Here is a 20705-nt window from a genome sequence, read left to right on the forward strand (position 1 = left end):
CATATCCCTGCTTTAAGCTCTACCCTAAACAGATGTTGGCCTTAGAGTGTACCTTTATAAATGGTTTATGACCACTTCGATGGAAGTGTAAAGTTTAAAACCAATCACAGCATTCATCCACATAATTGCATTTTTTTTTTCTTCCCCATATGCTTTCATTTATTTTACTGATCCATGGACCATTTTTATGTAAAAAATAAAATGATGAAAATACACTGTATGCCTGTTCTATGAAACAATAAAAAAAAAAAAAAAAATACTGTGTGTCTTTTCTCTATAATCTTGTATTACAAAACTATAAGTTCTTCTCATTTTAAGTTCCAAGTGGGTATACAGTGCAAAAAAAAAAGAAAACAATCATGCAGAAGTTATCAGATTTTTTTTTATTGAGACTCAATACTAGAGGACCTGGTTTAATTAATGAAAATCTGACCCAGACCAAGCATTTAGAGAACTCACAGGAGCTACACTGCTTATATGTCAGTGACTAAAGTAAAGAAGCCTTTGGATCGGTATGACTGCCAGAGGAGAGGAAGACTGGTTCACCCAACTAATGTGCAGTTACTTCCTTTAATGTGATGCCAACAATAATGTACACTGCAATAGAGCCCTTTGTACACTCAGCCCAAGTTCCTGCTGTGAAAGGGCATTTTATCAAAACAGAATCCATTACATATACTAAGTGGATGTAAAAATACAATGATTTTCATTTATTTTACATATTAAAGTGTAATTACAAGCAGATAAAAACTTTTTTTTAGTAGACAGGTCATGCTTGAAAGCAATGTGAAACCTAGCTCAATCTGCAATACATTGATTATATTATCAGTGCATCTACACATATGCTTCCTTCTTGAGTGCAGCAAAGGATGGTATAAGTATTTGTATATTTCAGCTCAGAATTAATATTTCAATACAGCTGTGGTGACATCTTGTAGCAGTTCAGTTTAGGTTGAGTACAGGGAGATGATGAATTTCACCAGTCATGATCATTGTAAATGGAACCTTTTATGTTAAGCTGAAAACCAAAAAGAAAAAAAAAAAAGTGAGCTCAAAAGACAAAATTAAAATACAGTCTGCAAATCTTCCTTGTATCCATGTAAGAATACCTTTAGTGTACTGTCACACTGGGGCGGGGGGGGGGGCGTTAGCGGCGCTTTTCGGCCACTAGAGGGGCACTTTTAACCCCTGCTGGTGGCCGAATAAATGGTTAATAGCACTCGCAAAGCGGTGCCCCAGTGATTCCTATGGAAGAGGTGGTGTATTCACTGCTCCCGCACCACCTGAAAGATACGGCTTGCAGGACTTTTTCTAACATCCTGCAAGCACACCGCTCCAGTGTGAAAGTATTCAGGCTCTCACACTGGGGCTGCAGGGGAGGCATTTTACAGCCGCTATATTTAGCTCAAAAGCGCCTGAAAAAACCCCATTGTGAAAAGGATCTTATTGTAAATGTTTTCATGTTTCAGCCCTGTAAAAGAGGAGGCACTAAAATACCTACCCTTCTCTAAGCCTGTGTGCTGAAATTGCAGCTATTTCAGTGCTCCCCCCCAGCCACTGCACTTATTCCACCCTTCTTGGTGTGTTATACCACCACTCACTGTGGTTTCTGTCATCTGTTCATACATCACAAGACATACTAGGTGGAAGGAGGAAGTGGTGCAAATACAGTACTAGCTGCAGCTGGGGAGCATTAAAGCAGCGGTGTTATGCATTTGGGTAGCCACACCTCATCACTGATAACATGCATTACTTCCAGTTTGGTAGGTGTGGTTACCTTCTACTTTTTTTTCAGTGCAATTCTATAGGCCATCTCGGCCTCAAACGGATTTACTGGGTGCCTCCTCTAGCTGTTTTAGCCAAAAAAATATTTCCAGCAATACTGATTAAAATGATAAAAGGCAAATGGGCTGCTCTCCCCCCCCCCAAACTGCAGCCGGGCAATTCAGTTCCCTGACACAGGGAGATCGCCGCTCTGCAAGGAGAGGAGGACCAGACCTTGAGCAGCCAGGATGACAACCCGCAATGGGCAGCACAGCCACCGCTATTGCACATGTGCAATTATCTGCATTAAATGCTGAAAACACCAGAGCCTCTCAGATTTCCAGGCTGTCAACACCTGTGCCTTTCTCCTCACACATAAAGGCCAGAACCAAATGCCCAGTGTGCATGGGGACTTAAACTTGCTTCTGCCAACTGGAAGAGGAAAGAGTGTGAGGGAACTTCTTGTATCAAACTTGGTAAAGTTATAACTAAAGGCAGAACTTAATTTGAATAGTGTTTAGAACCACAAGGCTTTTATTAGTGTCCCAGTTTAAGGGATAGTTCACCTTTGCCACAAAGCTGCCTATGCAGATAAGGGGCATCTGTTGCAGCTCTAAATAAAGGCCTTGCTGTAGGTCATTCACGTACCTTATGAAGCCTGACAAGAATACTCCCAGGACATTGCTAAGTGAGACCTAGTCATCACTGCTTACCTCCATCACGAGAGCTCTCAAATGCTAACCACAGGGCTACTGCATGAGGGGAGAGATGTGAGGGGGTTTGAATTAGAGAAAGAGCTCATTCCTGTGAGGGTGGAGGTGAGCAGAAATGACTAGGCCTCACTTAGCAACATCCTGGGAGTATTCCAGTCAGGCTTCATAAGGTATATAAATGGCCTACAGCTATAGAAAGGGAATTATTCATCTTTAGTCAGAGCTACACAATTTGTTTTAATCTACAAAAATGCCATACCTGCACAGGCAGGTTTTTGTAAAAGCGAACTATCCTTTTAAAAGGAGATTCTCACCAATGTTACTGGGGACAAAAATGAGGGCAAGTCCAAAATTCTGAATTGCCACCAAAACAGGAATAGGACAGAAATCGTACAATGACGACACTAGTCTGCTTGACAACAGTTTAAGGGCATTTCCCTTATATAGGAAAAATATTCCCTCTCACTTCCAGTGGAATTTACTGGATAGGAACTTCCCTACTCTATTTAAAACAGAAAAAAGTAACTCCTAAAAACACTAATTGTAATAAATTTACAGTCATCAGTGCAAATTAATACATAACTATACAATAGGAGACAATTGAAATGCTTCATTCCAGTACTGTGTTTTTATCTTTCAGCCACTAGAGGGCATTTTAACATTAATGCAGTTTGTTCCCTTCCTTTTAGATTCTGCAGAGTGGTATTCTTAGGTCTTTACACATCCCACCCGTCTGCATTATGATTGCTGCTGGCAGTTGTGACCCATATATTTTGAATGCACTTCTTTGGGCCATGGAGTTCATCTTTAGGTCCATGTCACACATGTAATCCTGTTGCTAGTGAAAATTTGGCAGCAACAGGAGAAAACTCACCCTCTTCCATAGTGTCATTACCTCATTGGGTGAATGAGGAAAACATCTATCCATGGATGGAGAGTAACATTCTGCAGTGTTTTCATCATCAAAAGGGAAGAACTCCTCGCTCATCAGGCCAGCAAAAACTCTGCAAGCAGGTATGTTCTCGCCACCTTTTAGAGATCCTGTTTCTTGCAAGAAATTATTGCAATTTGCCATGGCCTTCATTTTACACCCTAGCCCATGCACCTGATTCAGGATGGGAAACTACACTGCATCCATCTGATGGATAGCCTGCCTTTATCTTTCCCATCCCTAGACTGGCAAGTGGTGTGGTTGGAACCCCAAAAGGTTTTTCTTACATTAGATTGGGAGGAATTATAACCTCTACCAGGTTTCTGTTGCCGTCCGTGTTTCAGTCAGAGAAATTTCACCAAAGTTCCTGTCCTGGTGACCATACAAGAAGTGACATCTCTTCAACAGACACTGTAAAATAATGTGTGGTTTTCCCTGTCCCTTAACATAAACCGCAATAAAATCTCATTGTTGTTTCAAAAAGTTCTGGCTGAAGTTGTGCTTTAAAATAATTACTTAGCTACCAGGAAAAAAGGGGCAAAAGCTGCTGTGGAGGAGGCATTTTATCCCCATTACAAGTTTAACTCTTGCAGTAACATGAGACATGGAATCATTTGTAGACTGCACAAAAAACAATGAGCATACCTGTCAATGAGGGATTCTCTCATACTGGTGGTAATAGTGCTTGACTGGGCATCACTTAATTTGAATACACTTTCTATTACTGAAAGCTCTGTACTTGTTGTGTCCAGGCCACAGAAAGCACACCAGTCATTGACAACCATTCCTGCTGCAATGACTTCACTACCTCGATTCACTGTTCCAGCCTGCCAAGGAGACAAGACTCGTTTTAGTATTTACATGCATAAAAAATAGAAAACAGCATTTTCAACTAAAGACAGTAACAAGTACCAAACCAACTTTCTAGTCACACACATCAGTTCGAAAATGTTCATAAAAAGTAGCACTTGGCGGGGGAGTAGGGGGGGAGGGCAGGGGGGTAAATCACACTAGAATAAATTAAAGCTGAACTCTTAAACGATTTTAAAAAAAGTGACATCTTTAAATGCAGTTTTGTGTTTGGAAATCAATCCAGTGGAAATAAACTAAGAAAAAAAACCTGCGGGAGAAGCTTTTTATTGTAGAAGGGACATGCTATGCTACCTCAGCGTGTGTTCCCGGGACTCTCCAGCTGCGTCAGAATGACCAAGAAGATGAGTACTGTCTTGGGTAACGTCACAAGGCGAGATAGTAAAACTTCAAATTCGCAAGACAGAGGCAACTGGGGACTAGCCTCAGACACAAAATCAATAGGTCAGACCCTTCCTGGGCATAGAAGATTTGTTCCTAACTTAGTCATTGTGGAATTCTTTCCTTTTATTAGGTCTGCTAAAGGTGCTGCTACAGTAGTAAAGAGGGTCCCTGATGCAGAGGGTTTGAAGAGTTGCATGTTGCTCTGTGTAGATGCACTGCACTTATACTGTGGGTTAAAGCACATACACTGAAGATTAGTCAACAAGTGGGTAACACATACACTGCTAAAGTGAATAGAGGTAAGTAAGCTCTAGAGGGCACACCTCACTGGTGACATGGAGAAGCTGGGTTATGGATGTCACATGCAACAGGCATGGTACCAAATACTGGTAAGTGAGCCGTGTGTGTAATGGGCTGCAGATCCCACTAGTAATATGGATACTGGGAATTACCTACTGTATGTGTGCTGGGATGCAGATAATTCACTGGCAGGGGTCCTAGTCTGAAAACTATGTGAGTCTGTAAGCTGTCACTGTACCAGGCCAATTGTAAGTAGCCGAGGCATTAATCATCCTACAAACATACATATGCTTACAGCTGTGGGGGAAGGAAATGCCTCAGCCATAGATGATTGGTCCAGTACAGTGTCAAGCTTTCCAACGGGTTCGCTCACGTGGGTTTGGATTAGGATCTGAACACACCCAAACCTCATCGATGCTCACTGGTAATGTCCTGCGTGTGCTGGGGTGACAAGAATACCAGGGAGTGAGCTACGTGTGCTGGAGTGCAAAATCTCACCAATCACATTTATGGAGTTCATCAATGTAATCAAGACTGCTGGGGAGTGTTATCACTGGGAGAGAATGCTCTGCTCAGCCAAGTTCTCCATGGAAGGCATAATGCTCCAGCAATGAAATAAGTAGAAGAATCCTTTTTAATGCTGTATATTTTTATGGAGTTCATCAATGTGATCAAGACTGCTGGGGAGTGTTATCACTGGGAGAGAATGCTCTGCTCAGCCAAGTTCTCCATGGAAGGCAGAATGCTCCAGCAATGAAATAAGTAGAATCCTTTTTAATGCTGTATAGGACAGATGTTTGATTATCTTGCAGAAAACCAAATGGGGGGGGGCACACACACTGAGGATATACTGTTGTGGTAAAGCTCTTATGTGTCAGATTTAGGTTTCCTGCTTCAGGGTAGGTGAAGTTATCTCTCTAAGACCCTTCTCACATTTGTGCGACTTAGGACTGCAAAGTTGCATGACAAGTCGTACCCCATGATTTCCAATGAGCGCCATTCATATCTGTGCTACTTCAAAGTAGTCCCTGCACCACTTTGGTCCGACTGATGCGACTTGAGGTCCATAGACCTCAGGATTACACATGCATTGCTTCAAGTCAGGTCATACAAGTGTGAAAGAGGGCTAAATGTTATCCTGAAAGACAGAGCTGAGCCATACATTAGTATAGATTTTTAAATTCTGTAACTCACCACAAGGGGGACCTGGAGAAGAGCAGATAGCTCATCTTGGTGTTCTATTGATGTTTTAGGATGCACCAAACCGCCTTGATTGCTGAAAGCACAGTAACTTCCAACCAGCACTTGATCAGCAACAGTCTGTCTAAATACCTCTACTTTCAGCACATCTGCCAAAATCTCCTCCGTCTCCTGAAACATAAAATGACACATCATCTCCTGCCCACACCAAATGGATTCATTGATAAAACAGAGCTCATAGTATCGATCCAGACATGCAAAACAGGAATAATGTTGGCAAGTACAATGAGGGGAATTTATCAAAACTGGAGCAGACAGAAGCTGATTGGTTGCCGTGCCAATTGCTCCATATTCTAGCTTTTATTTTTAAAGTTTTACCTCTTCAGCTCTGGAAGGTTTTACCCCCTTCATGACCAGGCCATTTTTTGCTATTTAACACTGTGCTACTTTAACTGGCAAATATTGTGTGGTCATGCAACACTGTACCCAAATGAAATGCATACTTTTATTTTATTTATTTTTTTTTTTTTTTTACACAAATATATTTTTCTTTTGCTGGTATTTGATCACCTCTGAAAACTGCTTCTGTCCTTTTAATTAGGAGCAGACTTGCACCAGCTTCTATTTTACTCTGAAACAAACTGGCATGAGTGTTGCAGGTGGAGCTGAAAGTATCCACTTAATACAGCATATGCCACTCCTGACAGCTTCTTGCCCCATTATAATGGCACAGAGTTTATTTAATTCCCCCAACAGTGAGAAAACAGAAAACATACCCTGTCAAGGTCAGGGTGAACCAGAGCTACATAGTCATTACAGGATATCACATTCCCTAAGGCGGATAGACGCTCCTCCACTCGCTGGATACGAACTGAGTCTGGCAAACAGTTTCTTATATTTTGGAGCTCCTGGTCTGTTGTGTTGCTTGGAACTAGAAGGCCATTACGATTTCCTAAAAACACAAGAAAAGCAAGATGACAAGGTAAGACAAAAACCATTAACATTTCAAAATTACAACACATTTCTGATACACCTATAGGGTAAAATTTACTGAGCATCCCAATGCATTCCTAAACAGCCAACCCCCACCACAAAAAGGATAGGCTTATTACTCTTATTTTTTCTTTTATTTACCGTATTTATCGGCGTATAACACGCACTTTTTTCCCCTTAAAATCAGGGGAAAATCGTGGGTGCGTGTTATACGTCGATCCCCGCTATTTTGTGAACTATCGGAGCGATCGCCGCCGACATTCACATAACGTGTATTTTTAAATATGGCGCCGCGGAGTTCGGAGAGACTCGGCGGCGCTCGTTCACCTGAACGAGCGCCGCCGAGAACACAGTGACTGGGCGGAGCCGAGATACACATAGCCGAGGGTTCTCGGCTCTTCTCGGCGCCGTTCACAGTCACGCCCAGTCCCTATGATGGACATAACAGAGGTCCAATGGCGGGACTGGGCGGGACTGTGAACGGCGCCGAGAAGAGCCGAGAACCCTCGGCTATGTGTATCTCGGCTCCGCCCAGTCACTGTGTTCTCGGCGGCGCTCGTTCAGCTGAATGAGCGCCCCCGAGTCCCTCCGAACTCCGCGGCGCCATATTTAAAAATACACAGTGTAACTTGTGTATATCGGCGGCGGTGTATGTTGGGGACAAGGCTGCACTGACCACTGGGGACATGGCTGCACTGGGGACATAGCTGCACTGGGGACAAGGCTGCACTGGACACCGATAACACTGCATTGATGGGCATTTAAATGTAAGTTTTTTTTTCTCGTACTTCCCTCCTAAAAGTTTTTTTCCTTAAAATTCCCTCCTAAACTTGGGGTGCGTGTTATACGCCGATAAATACGGTATCTTCCCTAGATGCCTTTTAAGACGCTAAAAATAGGTTCTTGGAATATTAGGGGCATGGGTGACCCTGCTAAAAAGGCAGCAGTGTTTTCGGTGATGGAAGCTTATGGTGTTGAACTGGCTTGCCTGCAGGAAACTCACCTTACTAATGAAACCAAACTGTATGTTCGGAGTCATAAATTTCAAGAACAGTATCACTCAGTTCATACCTCTTATTCAAGAGGTGTGAGCATACTAGTGAGGAGAGGTATAATTTTCCTGCAGGAAAGCCAGGATAGACACGCTGGGACGTTATGTCTTCTTGAGCTGCGTTGTGGAAAATAAACCCTAGGTGATAGCAAATGTTTACATCCCCCCTCCGTTTAAAACAGAGATCATGTTGGACCTGTTGGAGTTTGTGGATAGTGAGGTAGATACTCCGATAATAGCGGTGGGGGACTTTAACGCAGCTCTAGACAACAACATGGATCGGTTTACGCCCGTGACCTGCGGAAAGGGTATCAGAGGGGCGCCTAGGCCAATTCCTTGAAGAGATCGGATGGTGCGACCTGTGGAGATCTCACAATCCAAACACTCGGCAGTATTCCTGTTACTCAGGGTCATATTCTATCCTTTCGCGTATAGACATGGCAGTGGGTAACAGTGAAGCCTTGCGATTAATAGGAAATATAGATTATAGGCCGAGGGGAATATTGGACCACTCACCCTTGACCCTAAATTTAAATATTAGACCTAGCCAGAAAAGGTGGACAATAAAGCCACTATGGTTGGATTTGATAAGCAGCCCAGCCGAAGTAGTCTGTAAATTAAAACAGTTTGTAACATTTAACTCAGGTACAGCACCAGTAGGGGTAGTGTGGGATACCCTAAAAGCATACCTCAGGGGACTACTATATCAGCAGGTTGCTATAATAAAGAAAACGTCAAGGGAATGGGAGGCGAGGCCTAGTAGGGAAGCCATGGAATCGGAAGCACAATACGTGGTGGACCCAACCCCTGAAAAACAGGAAATTTGGCTTAACAAACAACAAGAGTACAAAGAAGTAATCAATAGAAGAGCAGAGAACAAGAGACTTTTCCAGAAACAAAACTACCTTGGTGAAGGGGAGAAAGTAGGCCGGATGCTCGCACTTTTAACTAAGTCCAATCTATCCCCATCGGCCAGCTCCTCAATTAAGACACCGGCTGGAAAGATTACTTCTGACCCCGCTGAGGTTCTAGAGACTTTCTCTACATTTTATAGAGACCTGTACAGGTCGCGTCGGGGTTTGGACCGGCGCGATATGGACGGGTTCTTAGAAGGGGTAGACCTGCCCGTACTCTCGGAGAGGGACAGGAGTGAGATGGAGTCCCCTCTGGCCTTGGAGGTGCTACAAAAAGCAGTTGCGGAGTTGTCAGGCCAGAAATCTCCGGGCCCGGACGGGCTACCATTGGAGATCTATAGGAAGTATGGGGAGGTCCTGCTCCCGGAGCTCCTAAAAGTGCTGGAGCAGACGACCAAGGATGGAAGGTTACCCCCATCAATGTCGGAGGCCGATATAGTAGTGATACCAAAGGAGGGGAAAGATCAACTGGAAGTCTCTTCGTATAGACCGATATCACTGCTGTGCTCAGATGCCAAGATTGTCGCAAGGGTGTTGGCATCTAGATGAAATAAATGTATTGCGAAACTTGTGCACCCGGACCAATCTGGGTTTATCCCCGGTCGGTCTACCAGTACTAATATTAGAAGGGCATATCTGAATCTTCAGGTACCAACAGAAAATGCAGGATCTAGAGCCATACTATCTTAGCTGGATTAAAATCCTATAAAACCATCCAAGGGCAAGGCTCAGGATAAATAACAAATATTCTGAAAGTTTACCCCTCGAAAGATGGCAAGACAGGGTTGCCCCTTGTCTCCTCTGCTGTTTGTTCTGGCCATGGAGCCATTGGCAGGAGCGGTGAGATCATCATCCGAACTGCAGGGATTTCATAGAAAGTGGGTGGAAGAGAGAATAGCGCTCTTCGCGGACGACTTTCTATTTTTCCTGGGGGACACGACCTCCTGATTGGAGAAAGTGATGCATCTGGTTGAGGACTTTGGTAAGTTCTCGGGATTAGCTATCAATTGGGAGAAATCGTCGCTCCTGCCGGTCGACTCATTGGCCAATCCTATCTCGAGGTGTCTGCCCCAACTGAAAGTAACGGGGAAGATGAAGTATATCGTGTTGTGCTGTTCAAGGACCCCGGTGCGTTTATTGAGGGCAACTTGGTCCCTCTTTTTAAAATTTAAGAGAAAATGCGATATCTGGAGTAGACTCCCTTTGTCTGTGGCGGGTCGAGCTAATTTGATTAAAATGGTATGGATGCCGCAGCTGTTATATTTGCTCCACAACTCCCCAATCTGGATTGGGGAGAAGTGGTTTCAAAAAATCCAGTCCTTCTTCAGGGAGTTAATATGGAAAAAAGGGCAGGCCAGGATTGGACTACAAAAACTGCAGTGCCCCGCCACGGAGGGGGGACTGGGGGTCCCCCATCCGTTCAGCTACTTCCTAGCAGCCCAGTTACAACAACTAGGGGGATGCGCTACTGAGGGAGGGGGAAGTAAGAGTGTCAAAATTATTCTACAGGGGAACCTACATAGTTCGTTAGTGGAAGCATTGGAGGCAGATTCATTGCAAGAAAAGATCCCGACATTTAAATTGATCACTAGGGTTTGGCAGACAGCTAAGAGAATAATGGGGTACAAAGGAACTTCAGAATATTCGCCAATTTGGAACAATAAGCACTTGCATGAATTACTATCTGTTGACAGGAATAAGACAGGGGAAAGTTGTGGGATAAGCCGGCTGATACAATTATACGAGGGGGATACCCTGAAACCTTTCGAGGAATTGAGGCACGAGTATGGGATACCAAGTCAAGTATTTTATGGTTACCTACAGATTAGGCACGCCCTGAGCAAGCAGTTTAGTAGACAACCCCCCACATGGTGTAGGATCCCACTATTACAAACAATAATTAAATCAGAGACCACCAAGGGCCTAATCACAGAGACATATACCCAACTAACAAAGAGAACAAACACGCAGGTAGGCCTTCTTGGGGGGTAGGGACAGATGGGCGGCTGATGTGGGGGAGATAACGAACGAGCAGTGGAAAAGGATCCTGGAGCTTGGATCAGAGGTGTCGGTCTCTCCCTCACAAAAAAGCCTCCCACCTGATGTTGCATAGAACTTATTACATGCCAAAAAAGCCGTTTATGTTTGGTCGTAGAACCAACGATGAGTGCCCTAGATGCAGAGGAACAGGCGATTTAATCCATATGGTCTGGAGGTGCCCAAAACTAGTTAAGTATTGGTCCGAGATTTTAAAGAAAATAAACACCACATTTAGAACTAACTTAGAGCTGGATCCTAAGACCTGTGTATTGGGACATGTTAATATTGGGTTGAGCGACAGGAGTATAGCTGTGGCGGTAGCAAGATGCCTGTTTCAAGCTAGAAAACTAATAGCACAGTCTTGGCAATCAAGAACACCTCCGACCCCGGAAGTTTGGGTTGGAACTGTCAACTCTACAGTGTGGAATGAACGGACATTCTATACTAGATTAGGCAATTACAATAAGTTTGTGAGACTATGGAACCTGTGGGTCCAAGCAATGCCATGTCCTCTGCCAGTGCTACTTCAGTGCCGAGAGCATTCGCCCTCTTACTAAGGGAGAGATGCCAAGTTGGGTGCAGCTTAGAGTTTTGAAGCCAAGTGAGAACAACGTACAGAACTGAAGCTAGATTTTGGGTGTGCCTTGGAACTATACGGGTTCAATAATGGAGGGTTACTGGGGGGTGGGGGGGGGGGGTATATTAAGACGGAAAAGTAATATTATACAGTCACGCATAATAATAATAATAATAATAATAAGAGGATATGTGGCCAGTTGGCCTTGATGTATCAGTAATGTGTTTTACGTGTTATATTTTGGCACTACTATAACTATTCAAGCATGGAATACAAAAAGCAAAAAAGAAACTCTGAAAGGCCACAATGATGTAACTGGGTTAGAGACATATATGAGTATTAATCTGAAAGCGGTCTCTGGATTAAGTTAACTGAAGTGGCAAAAAAAAAAAAAAAAAAAAAAAAAGACAAAAAGGATAGGCTGCAGCTTAGCTTACCAGTCCTTAGATGTGGTGGCACACTACTGTGGGGTAAGTGGGGTATGCCTGTATATACCATGTTTGTCCTTGGGTTTAGACACCTGACCTTAGAACTTAGTAGATAATTATAAATGCTTTGGTAATTGCCTCCTGAAGTCTGCCCATTCCCCAACCCCAAAAAATCCAGCCTGTCCACAGATAAAAAGTAACTCTTGATTTTTCCCTCTGTGGAATTCCCTATTTCCAGCCCATGCAACAATAAGTGCTGGTACAGCCATTTCCTGACTGAAGCTGTTTTTACTCCCATCGGTGGTCCCGGCTCCTGCAAGCTTACAATCTAATTAGCATACTACCCCACCCAGTCACATCTACCTCCCAAGCTCCTTTCTCCCTAGCCCTGCTAGTACTGCCCCGTTACCCATAACTATGCCCAAAACCACCCTGAAACTACTTTTGTCCCAAAGGATCATGGAACATGTCATTTCAAGTAATTACATTGGCAGGAAAGAGGCCTTCATCCAGGAATGCTGGAGAGAAGCTATGAGGTTGCAGGTAAGTGCAAAAGCTATATACACGACTATAGAAGAACAAAAAGGACATTTTCCAATGCGCGTGTGCTAGCAGATTTGATATAAGACATAGTATGGGGAGAGCTGCAACCCTTTTGCTACCAGAACCATTTTTGATTTTGCCGATACATTACGATGCAAGTTTTGTACATGAAAACCTTGTTCCTGAAAGTCTAAAAGGCATTGGCCAGCGTTATAGATCAAATCACATCTACTACATATCAGGCAAATGGGAGGAAAAAAAATGAAAAAAAATGTTAATAGTTAGTGTCAACAGAAGTGCTACGGAAACCTGTGCTAAAAATTTACAGAGAAAAAGTAATTAAATAACTTCCAAACATTTGTTGAGTAGAACAGGGGCAGGTTCAGGCACTGATTCCATCCCAATCTTAGCTGTGACTGTACTTACCAACCTGGCATGCATTAGTGCCCCTCCAAATAAAAGGGGTCATTTAAAAAGTTAACGCATGACATCTAGGCACATTACGAAGTTATTGCAACACCTACCTTGTAGCAAATGTTATGAAATTGGGACAGAAGACACAGAGGAAATGACCCCCCCAACTCAAACCAGAATATACAGGGGCAATACGCACCTACACACATCCTTCCGATAATTCTACACCCGGCTATTGATGCATGGACAACAGGTATTGTCTCTGAAAGCTCCCCTTCAAAAACACTGCAATGGAAGAAAAGAGAAAAGTTAGAATAAAGCTGGGTGTACTCTTTTTTTCACCCATTTTATTAACAACATTGACGCAACAACATTGACGCAACACAGAAAAATAAAGTATTTGCAATGCCTGCAGTGATTTCCTCATTCATAAAATCATTTTTGTTTACTCGCAACATGCTTTTGGACTTGCTAGAAAACGTGGTGACTCTGAGGGGAGTCAATTCCTTAGCACAGTCCCATTCCTCCTTGCATGTCATAGCCCTCTCCTCTTTTAGGAAGTTCCCAATTACCCTTAATGCTTTCCCAGCTACAACTACATTATGCGCTATAAGATGCAATACAACATCTCCTATACGACAGATTGGGACAAAGATCTCTCTACCACTAATAAAAAAAACTAGGCCAATGGCATGTCTGTTAACAGCGTTCCTCTAAGGAAATTTTAAGTGTTATCTTAAAGCGGGGTTCCACCCAAAAGTGGAACTTTCGCTCATCGGATTCCTCCCCCCCTCCGGTGTCACAATTGGCACCTTTCAGGGGGGAGGGGGGTGCAGATACCTGTATAATACAGGTATCTGCACCCACTTCCGGGAATAGACTCCCGCGGGAGTCACGCCCCCCTCCCGCACTCCCCCACTGTCTCACGGGGACCATTAGGAACGTGCAGCGTGTCTCGCGCATGCGCAGTAGGGAACCGGGAAGTGAAGCCGCAAAGCTTCACTTCCTGATTCCCTTACTGAGAATGGCGGCGGCAGCAGCACCCGAGGATCAAGGGACGGTTTGGTCTCGGGTGCCGACATCGCTGGACCCTGGGACAGGTGAGTGTCCTTATTTTAAAAGTCAGCAACTGCAGTATTTGCAGCTGCTGACATCTAAAAAAAATAAAAATTTACGCGGGACTCCCGCTTTAATTGAGGCCAACTGCAAAGTGCTGACAAGACAGAGTCTGGGAACCCTGGGTCAATATCTGCATGTCTTATCCAGTTAATTGGTACCCTTTTTATGTGACGTTTATTGATCGCAGGTCAATCACAGGTTTCCCTTCTTGTTATATCCGTTCTCTTTTCTAGTCTCTTCTTTCTTTTCCTATTTACAGGAATCATCATGGCAGGTGATAGCTATCTTATGAGGCTATGCTCAAGATTGAATGTTATTTTGTGGTGGTTTCATTATATATACTTTCCCTGGATTGGATGATCCTGAGATATTGCCATGTCTTTGTTTTTTCCTTTGTACCAATTCATTGGTATGTTTCATTTCTACTTTGTTTAAGGCCTCATGCACGCTGGACATTATAAAAAAAAGCCAGCAACGTTAGCTGAAGAAGAATGAGTCTTCCAGCTTTTTTTTTTTTAGCAAAACTAAACTCCCATAAAAGCTTATGGTTAAAAAACACTGATAAATGGCGAATAGCCACGTTTTTTGGCGATTCTAAGCTGTTTTTAGAGGTAGAGTGTTTCTACAGCTGAAAAACTCCTCTCAACACTAGTTCTGGGGGGGGGGGGGGGGGGGGTGTTCCAGCCAGAAAACGCCCCTGCCAAAAAAACTTCTGATAACAGCCTGTGTGCGCATGGACACAGGATAACATGATGGGGAGTTTATTGACTGCAGAAAAAATGTCTGAAGCCAAAAACAGCTGCTGTAAAAATGTCCAGTGTGCATGAGACCTAATAAGAAAGACTGAATGTAAAAATACAATATATGCACATATAATCTTATGGGAAAAGTTTTGTAGAAATGAATGGTGTGGTGATATATGTTGTGGTGTATATTTAGGGACCACATCAAACAGTCTTAAGTAAAACTTCCCCAGTGAAAGGTAGCCTAGCATGCAGCTTCTATGGAACGGCTCCATCACTCCTGGAACCAGCAAAGAGTCACTCTGTAACCACTCCCTCACGAATTGTATTTCAGCCACATCTGGGCATGCAACTTCCACTTGTCATAACATGCCATTAAAAATGACTGATTCTGCTATTGGCAAAGTATCCCAGGTAAACGTACCAAGAAATGGGTCACACCAGTTCAATGCCCAGCTTTGAGCAGGTATGAAAAAGTCTGACATGCAGCCAAACATCCCTTAATATCTGCTCCCTACACAGCAGCACCCAGACCAGGAGAAAGAGAGGGAGGGCAACACTGTAAGGGGTCCTAGGTGTGCACAACCTGGCTGTGCTGTCATGTTTGGACTGCTGTCCAAATAGAAATAGCAACCAGTTTGGATGTAAAAGAGTTGACATATTTCTACTTTGTTTAGCCATTTCCCTGACATTGCTCAGTGGGCAGGGATGGCAACTACAAAGAAAATGTAATTTTATGTTTTTAGCCTGCAACATAAATAGTGGAAATGGGAAGTGGAAGTATGGCAACCACAGAACTCACAGCCCATGGCCCTGCCTATACAGTGTCACCTTTTAAAAAGCTGGGAGGAGAAAGAAGAGGGAAAACTAGAAGAAAAAAAACTGACCAAGTAAATATTTTATGTTTCAATGTGGACATGAAAATAGGTAATGGCAGACTTTAGTGAATGAGAACTCCCCAGATGTGTGCATTAAAACATCATACTTTAACCGCTTCCGGACCAGCCGCCGCAGTTTTACTGTAGCAGGTTGGCTCCCCTGCGCTAAACCACATAACTGTACGTTGGTTCGCGGGGTCCAGATAGCAGGCGCGCGTGCGTGCCCGCTACACGGCGGGGGTGCCAGTGCTCATGGCTGACGGTCACGATCGATCATGAAGAGAAGAGACAGAACAGGGACGAGTGTGTGTGAACACACACTTCCCTGTTCTGACAGGAGTGACAGATCGTGTATTCCTATTAGCTAGGAACCACGATCTGTCACTTCCTCTAGTTAGTCCCTCCCCCTTCAGTTAGAATCACCTCCCAGGGAACACAGTTAACCCCTTCACTGCCAGTGACATTTTTACAGTAATCAATGCATTTTTAATCGCACTGATCGCTGTATTAATGCCAATGGTTCCAAAAATGTGTCAAAATTGTCCGTTGTGTCTGCTCTAATGTCGCAGTCGCGATAAAAATCGCAAATCGCCGCCATTACTAGTAAAAAAAAAATAAATAAAAATGCTATAAAATCTATCCCCTATTTTGTAGACGCTATAACTTTTGCGCAAACCAATCAATATACGCTTTTTGCGATTATTTTTTACCAAGAATATGTAGAAGAATACATATTGGCCTAAATTGAGGGGAAAAAAATAATTTTTTTATATATTTTTGGGGGATATTTATTATAGCAAAAAGTAAAAAATAATGCATTTTTTTCAAAATTGACGCTCTTTTTTATTTATAGAGCAAAATATAAAAATCGCAGAGGCGATCAAATACCACCAAAAGAAAGCTCTATTTGTGGGAAAAAAAGGACGTCAATTTTGTTTGGGTACAATGTCGCACGACCGCGCATCTGTCAGTTAAAGTGACGCAGTGCTGAATCGCAAAAAGTGCTCTGGTCAGGAAGGGTGTAAATTCTTCTGAGGCTGAAGTGGTTAAAGGGGCACTCCGGAAAAATGAAAACTCCCTTTATTGCAGTGAGGCAGTTCCCACACTGGAAAGGCAAAACGCTCTTTTCTGTCTAGGGGATGGTCAGAGAAGTCTTACTTACCTGATCCTCTGCTCCCTCAGTGTTCTCACATTCAGTGGAGGGCTATGCTCCCTGCATCAGTCTCAATTAAAGCGGAGTTCCGACTTAAAAAAAAAACAATTTTAAAGTCAGCAGCTACAAATAGTGCAGCTGCTGACTTTTAATAATCAGACATTTTCCTGTCCCAGGGTCCAGTGATGTGGGGGGAAGGAAGCCCCGCTCCTCTCCCCCTCCTCTCCGTGGCACCAGCATCACTACTGTGGGCACCCGGCTGTGGCCGGCATTCATCTGGGACCTGTGACATGTCCAGGATGATTGCTGAGAGGGAGGGAGGGGGGGTGATCTTCCTTCTGGTGCCACAGAGCCCCAGGAGGAAGTGGGAGCTAGAACCCTCTACAAAGAGGGTTTCCGCTCCCCCCCCCCCCCCCCCTCCAAAAAAATAAATGACATGCCAAATGTGACATGTCAGGGGGTCACCTTGCCTTAAAGCAGAAGTTCCATTTTTGGGTGGAACTCCGCTTTAAGGATGAGCTCCGGCGTGTTCGCAAACCCCACATGCAGGGCCCACCAGAAAGGTCGGCGCTGTGCTAATCACAGGCAATGAGACATTACCCCGATGCACGGCTGCAGAGAGCGGGACATTCCTTCTAAACAGAGCCAGGAAGGGTTCAGGTCTCTGTTAAGTTTTTCTTGCTGCCTGTCTGTATTGGGGAGACCCCCCCCCCCCCTTTTTTTTTTTCAACTGAACAGGAAATAATGGCACATTCCCCTTCCATCAATGACACAGCCACAAAATACATTTTTTTGTAAAGTGGGTAGTTTAGAATTTGACAATGAGGGAAGTCAACAAAATAAAAGCACAAGTTTCCTGCACAGGGCTGGTGGTTCTAGGATGCCAGTCACCCAGGCTTCCTAACAACAGATGACTTGGCCCCATACAGCTACGGGGGGGGGCTTGGGGTGTCTCCCTGTACCTGCCTGTCACCCGTGGGGGGGGGGGTGTCTCCCTGTACCTGCCTGTCACCCGTGGGGGGGGGGGGTCTCCCTGTACCTGCCTGTCACACGTGAGGGGGGCTCCCCGTACCTGCCTGTCACACGTGGGGGGGGGGTCTCCCCGTACCTGCCTGTTATCCGTGGGGGGGGGGGTCTCCCCGTACCTGCCTGTTATCCGTGGGGGGGGGTCTCCCTGTACCTGCCTGTCATCCGTGGGGGGGGGTCTCCCCGTACCTGCCTGTCACCCGTGGGGGGGGTCTCCCCGTACCTGCCTGTCACGTGTGGGGGGGGGGGGTCCTCCCCGTACCTGCCTGTCACGTGTGGGGGGGGGGGGTCCTCCCCGTACCTGCCTGTCACCCGTGGGGGGGGGGGGTCTCCCCGTACCTGCCTGTCACCCGTGGGGGGGGGGGGGTCTCCCCGTACCTGCCTGTCACCCGTGGGGGGGGGGGGTCTCCCCGTACCTGCCTGTCACCCGTGGGGGGGGGGGGTGTCTCCCCGTACCTGCTTGTCACCCGTGGGGGGGGGTCTCCCCGTACCTGCCTGTCACCCGTGGGGGGGGGGGTCTCCCCGTACCTGCCTGTCACCCGTGGGGGGGGGGGGTCTCCCTGTACCTGCCTGTCACACGTGGGGGGGTCTCCCCGTACCTGCCTGTCACACGTGGGGGGGTCTCCCCGTACCTGCCTGTCATCCCTGGGGGGGGGGTCTCCCCGTACCTGCCTGTCATCCCTGGGGGGGGGGTCTCCCTGTACCTGCCTGTCATCCGTGGGGGGGGGTCTCCCCGTACCTGCCTGTCACCCGTGGGGGGGGTCTCCCCGTACCTGCCTGTCACCCGTGGGGGGGGGGGGGGGTCTCCCCGTACCTGCCTGTCACGTGTGGGGGGGGGGGGTCTCCCCGTACCTGCCTGTCACGTGTGGGGGGGGGGTCTCCCCGTACCTGCCTGTCACCCGTGTGGGGGGGGGGGTCTCCCCGTACCTGCCTGTCACCCGTGTGGGGGGGGGGGGGGGTCTCCCCGTACCTGCCTGTCACCCGTGTGGGGGGGGTCTCCCCGTACCTGCCTGTCACCTGTGGGGGGGTCTCCCCGTACCTGCCTGTCACCCGTGGGGGGGGGGGGTCTCCCTGTACCTGCCTGTCACTTATGGGGGGGTCTCCCTGTACCTGCCTGTCACCTGTGGGGAGACCCCCCCCCCCTTTTTTTTTTTCAACTGAACAGGAAATAATGGCACATTCCCCTTCCATCAATGACACAGCCACAAAATACATTTTTTTGTAAAGTGGGTAGTTTAGAATTTGACAATGAGGGAAGTCAACAAAATAAAAGCACAAGTTTCCTGCACAGGGCTGGTGGTTCTAGGATGCCAGTCACCCAGGCTTCCTAACAACAGATGACTTGGCCCCATACAGCTACGGGGGGGGGCTTGGGGTGTCTCCCTGTACCTGCCTGTCACCCGTGGGGGGGGGGGTGTCTCCCTGTACCTGCCTGTCACCCGTGGGGGGGGGGGTGTCTCCCTGTACCTGCCTGTCACACGTGAGGGGGGCTCCCCGTACCTGCCTGTCACACGTGGGGGGGGGTCTCCCCGTACCTGCCTGTTATCCGTGGGGGGGGGGTCTCCCCGTACCTGCCTGTTATCCGTGGGGGGGGGTCTCCCCGTACCTGCCTGTCACCCGTGGGGGGGGGGGGTCTCCCCGTACCTGCCTGTCACCCGTGGGGGGGGGGGTCCTCCCCGTACCTGCCTGTCACCCGTGGGGGGGGGGGGGGTCTCCCCGTACCTGCCTGTCACCCGTGTGGGGGGGGGGGTCTCCCCGTACCTGCCTGTCACCCGTGTGGGGGGGGGGGGGGGGGGGGGTCTCCCCGTACCTGCCTGTCACCCGTGTGGGGGGGGTCTCCCCGTACCTGCCTGTCACCTGTGGGGGGGGTCTCCCCGTACCTGCCTGTCACCCGTGGGGGGAGGGTCTCCCTGTACCTGCCTGTCACTTATGGGGGGGTCTCCCTGTACCTGCCTGTCACCTGTGGGGGGGGTCTCCCTGTACCTGCCTGTCACCTGTGGGGGGGTCTCCCTGTACCTGCCTGTCACCTGTGGGGGGGTCTCCCTGTACCTGCCTGTCACCTGTGGGGGGGTCTCCCTGTACCTGCCTGTCACCTGTGGGGGGGTCTCCCTGTACCTGCCTGTCACCTGTGGGGGGGTCTCACCTGTAGAAGTTCTCCGAACCTCCTATGGCCACCAGGCAGTAGGTGTTTGTTAGCTTGGCGAAGCAGCCGATCTCATTGTTATTCTCGAAGGAAGCGCGGACAGCCATGCCTATGTGAGCAGGAACCGATCTCTAAAAACACACACCGAGCAACTTCCCTTCACCTCACTTCTCCCCGCTGTCTGCTACACCCCAACACGTGGCCTGAGAGCACAAGGCCTCCACTTCCGGGATGTCAAGCGCGCAGCCAATAGGGAGCGGGTGTCAGGAAAGCCTGGGAAACTGCGACGGCCATGTTTGTTGTGGGATTGCAAAGTGGCCGTTTTTATAATTGTATGTTGTTGTTGCTAATAAAGCTGTGTTTATTGTAATTGACCGATCTTTTTGGCGCAATATAATTTATTTTCTAAAATCTATGCCCGGGAATTTTTTTTTCCCCCTGTGAGTGGTTTGTATTGTATCAGCCATGTGACTCTGCGGGCCCGCCCACTTTACTCATTTTTATCATGTTATTTTTGTGAA

General features: G+C 46.6%; 1 protein-coding gene across 1 annotated transcript; it reads right to left on the minus strand.

Moving 5' to 3' along the window:
• Nucleotides 1-364: 364 nt before the first annotated feature.
• EIF6 (eukaryotic translation initiation factor 6) lies at nt 365-20440 on the minus strand. The gene is made up of 6 exons (XM_073608228.1): nt 20185-20440; nt 13322-13407; nt 6939-7114; nt 6157-6333; nt 4054-4235; nt 365-1018 (listed from the first exon to the last, which is right to left on the minus strand). Exons 1-6 carry the CDS (start codon nt 20289-20291, stop codon nt 1009-1011), a joined length of 738 nt encoding a protein of 245 aa, XP_073464329.1. The 5' UTR covers nt 20292-20440; the 3' UTR covers nt 365-1008.
• Between the last annotated feature and the right edge of the window lie 265 nt (nt 20441-20705).

This window comes from Aquarana catesbeiana, linkage group LG12 (assembly GCF_042186555.1).
Source record: "Aquarana catesbeiana isolate 2022-GZ linkage group LG12, ASM4218655v1, whole genome shotgun sequence".
NCBI classification, from domain to species: domain Eukaryota; kingdom Metazoa; phylum Chordata; class Amphibia; order Anura; family Ranidae; genus Aquarana; species Aquarana catesbeiana.

Excerpts from the sequence above, each read along its gene's own strand:
- EIF6 (XM_073608228.1), bottom strand. The coding sequence starts at position 20,291 with ATGGCTGTCCGCGCTTCCTTCGAGAATAACAATGAGATCGGCTGCTTC. Across the intron at positions 7,115-13,321 it reads TATCGGAAGGATGTGTGTAG|GAAATCGTAATGGCCTTCTA; the intron begins GTGCGTATTGCC and ends TTGTGTTTTTAG. Across the intron at positions 4,236-6,156 it reads TTCTCCAGGTCCCCCTTGTG|GCTGGAACAGTGAATCGAGG; the intron begins GTGAGTTACAGA and ends TCTCCTTGGCAG.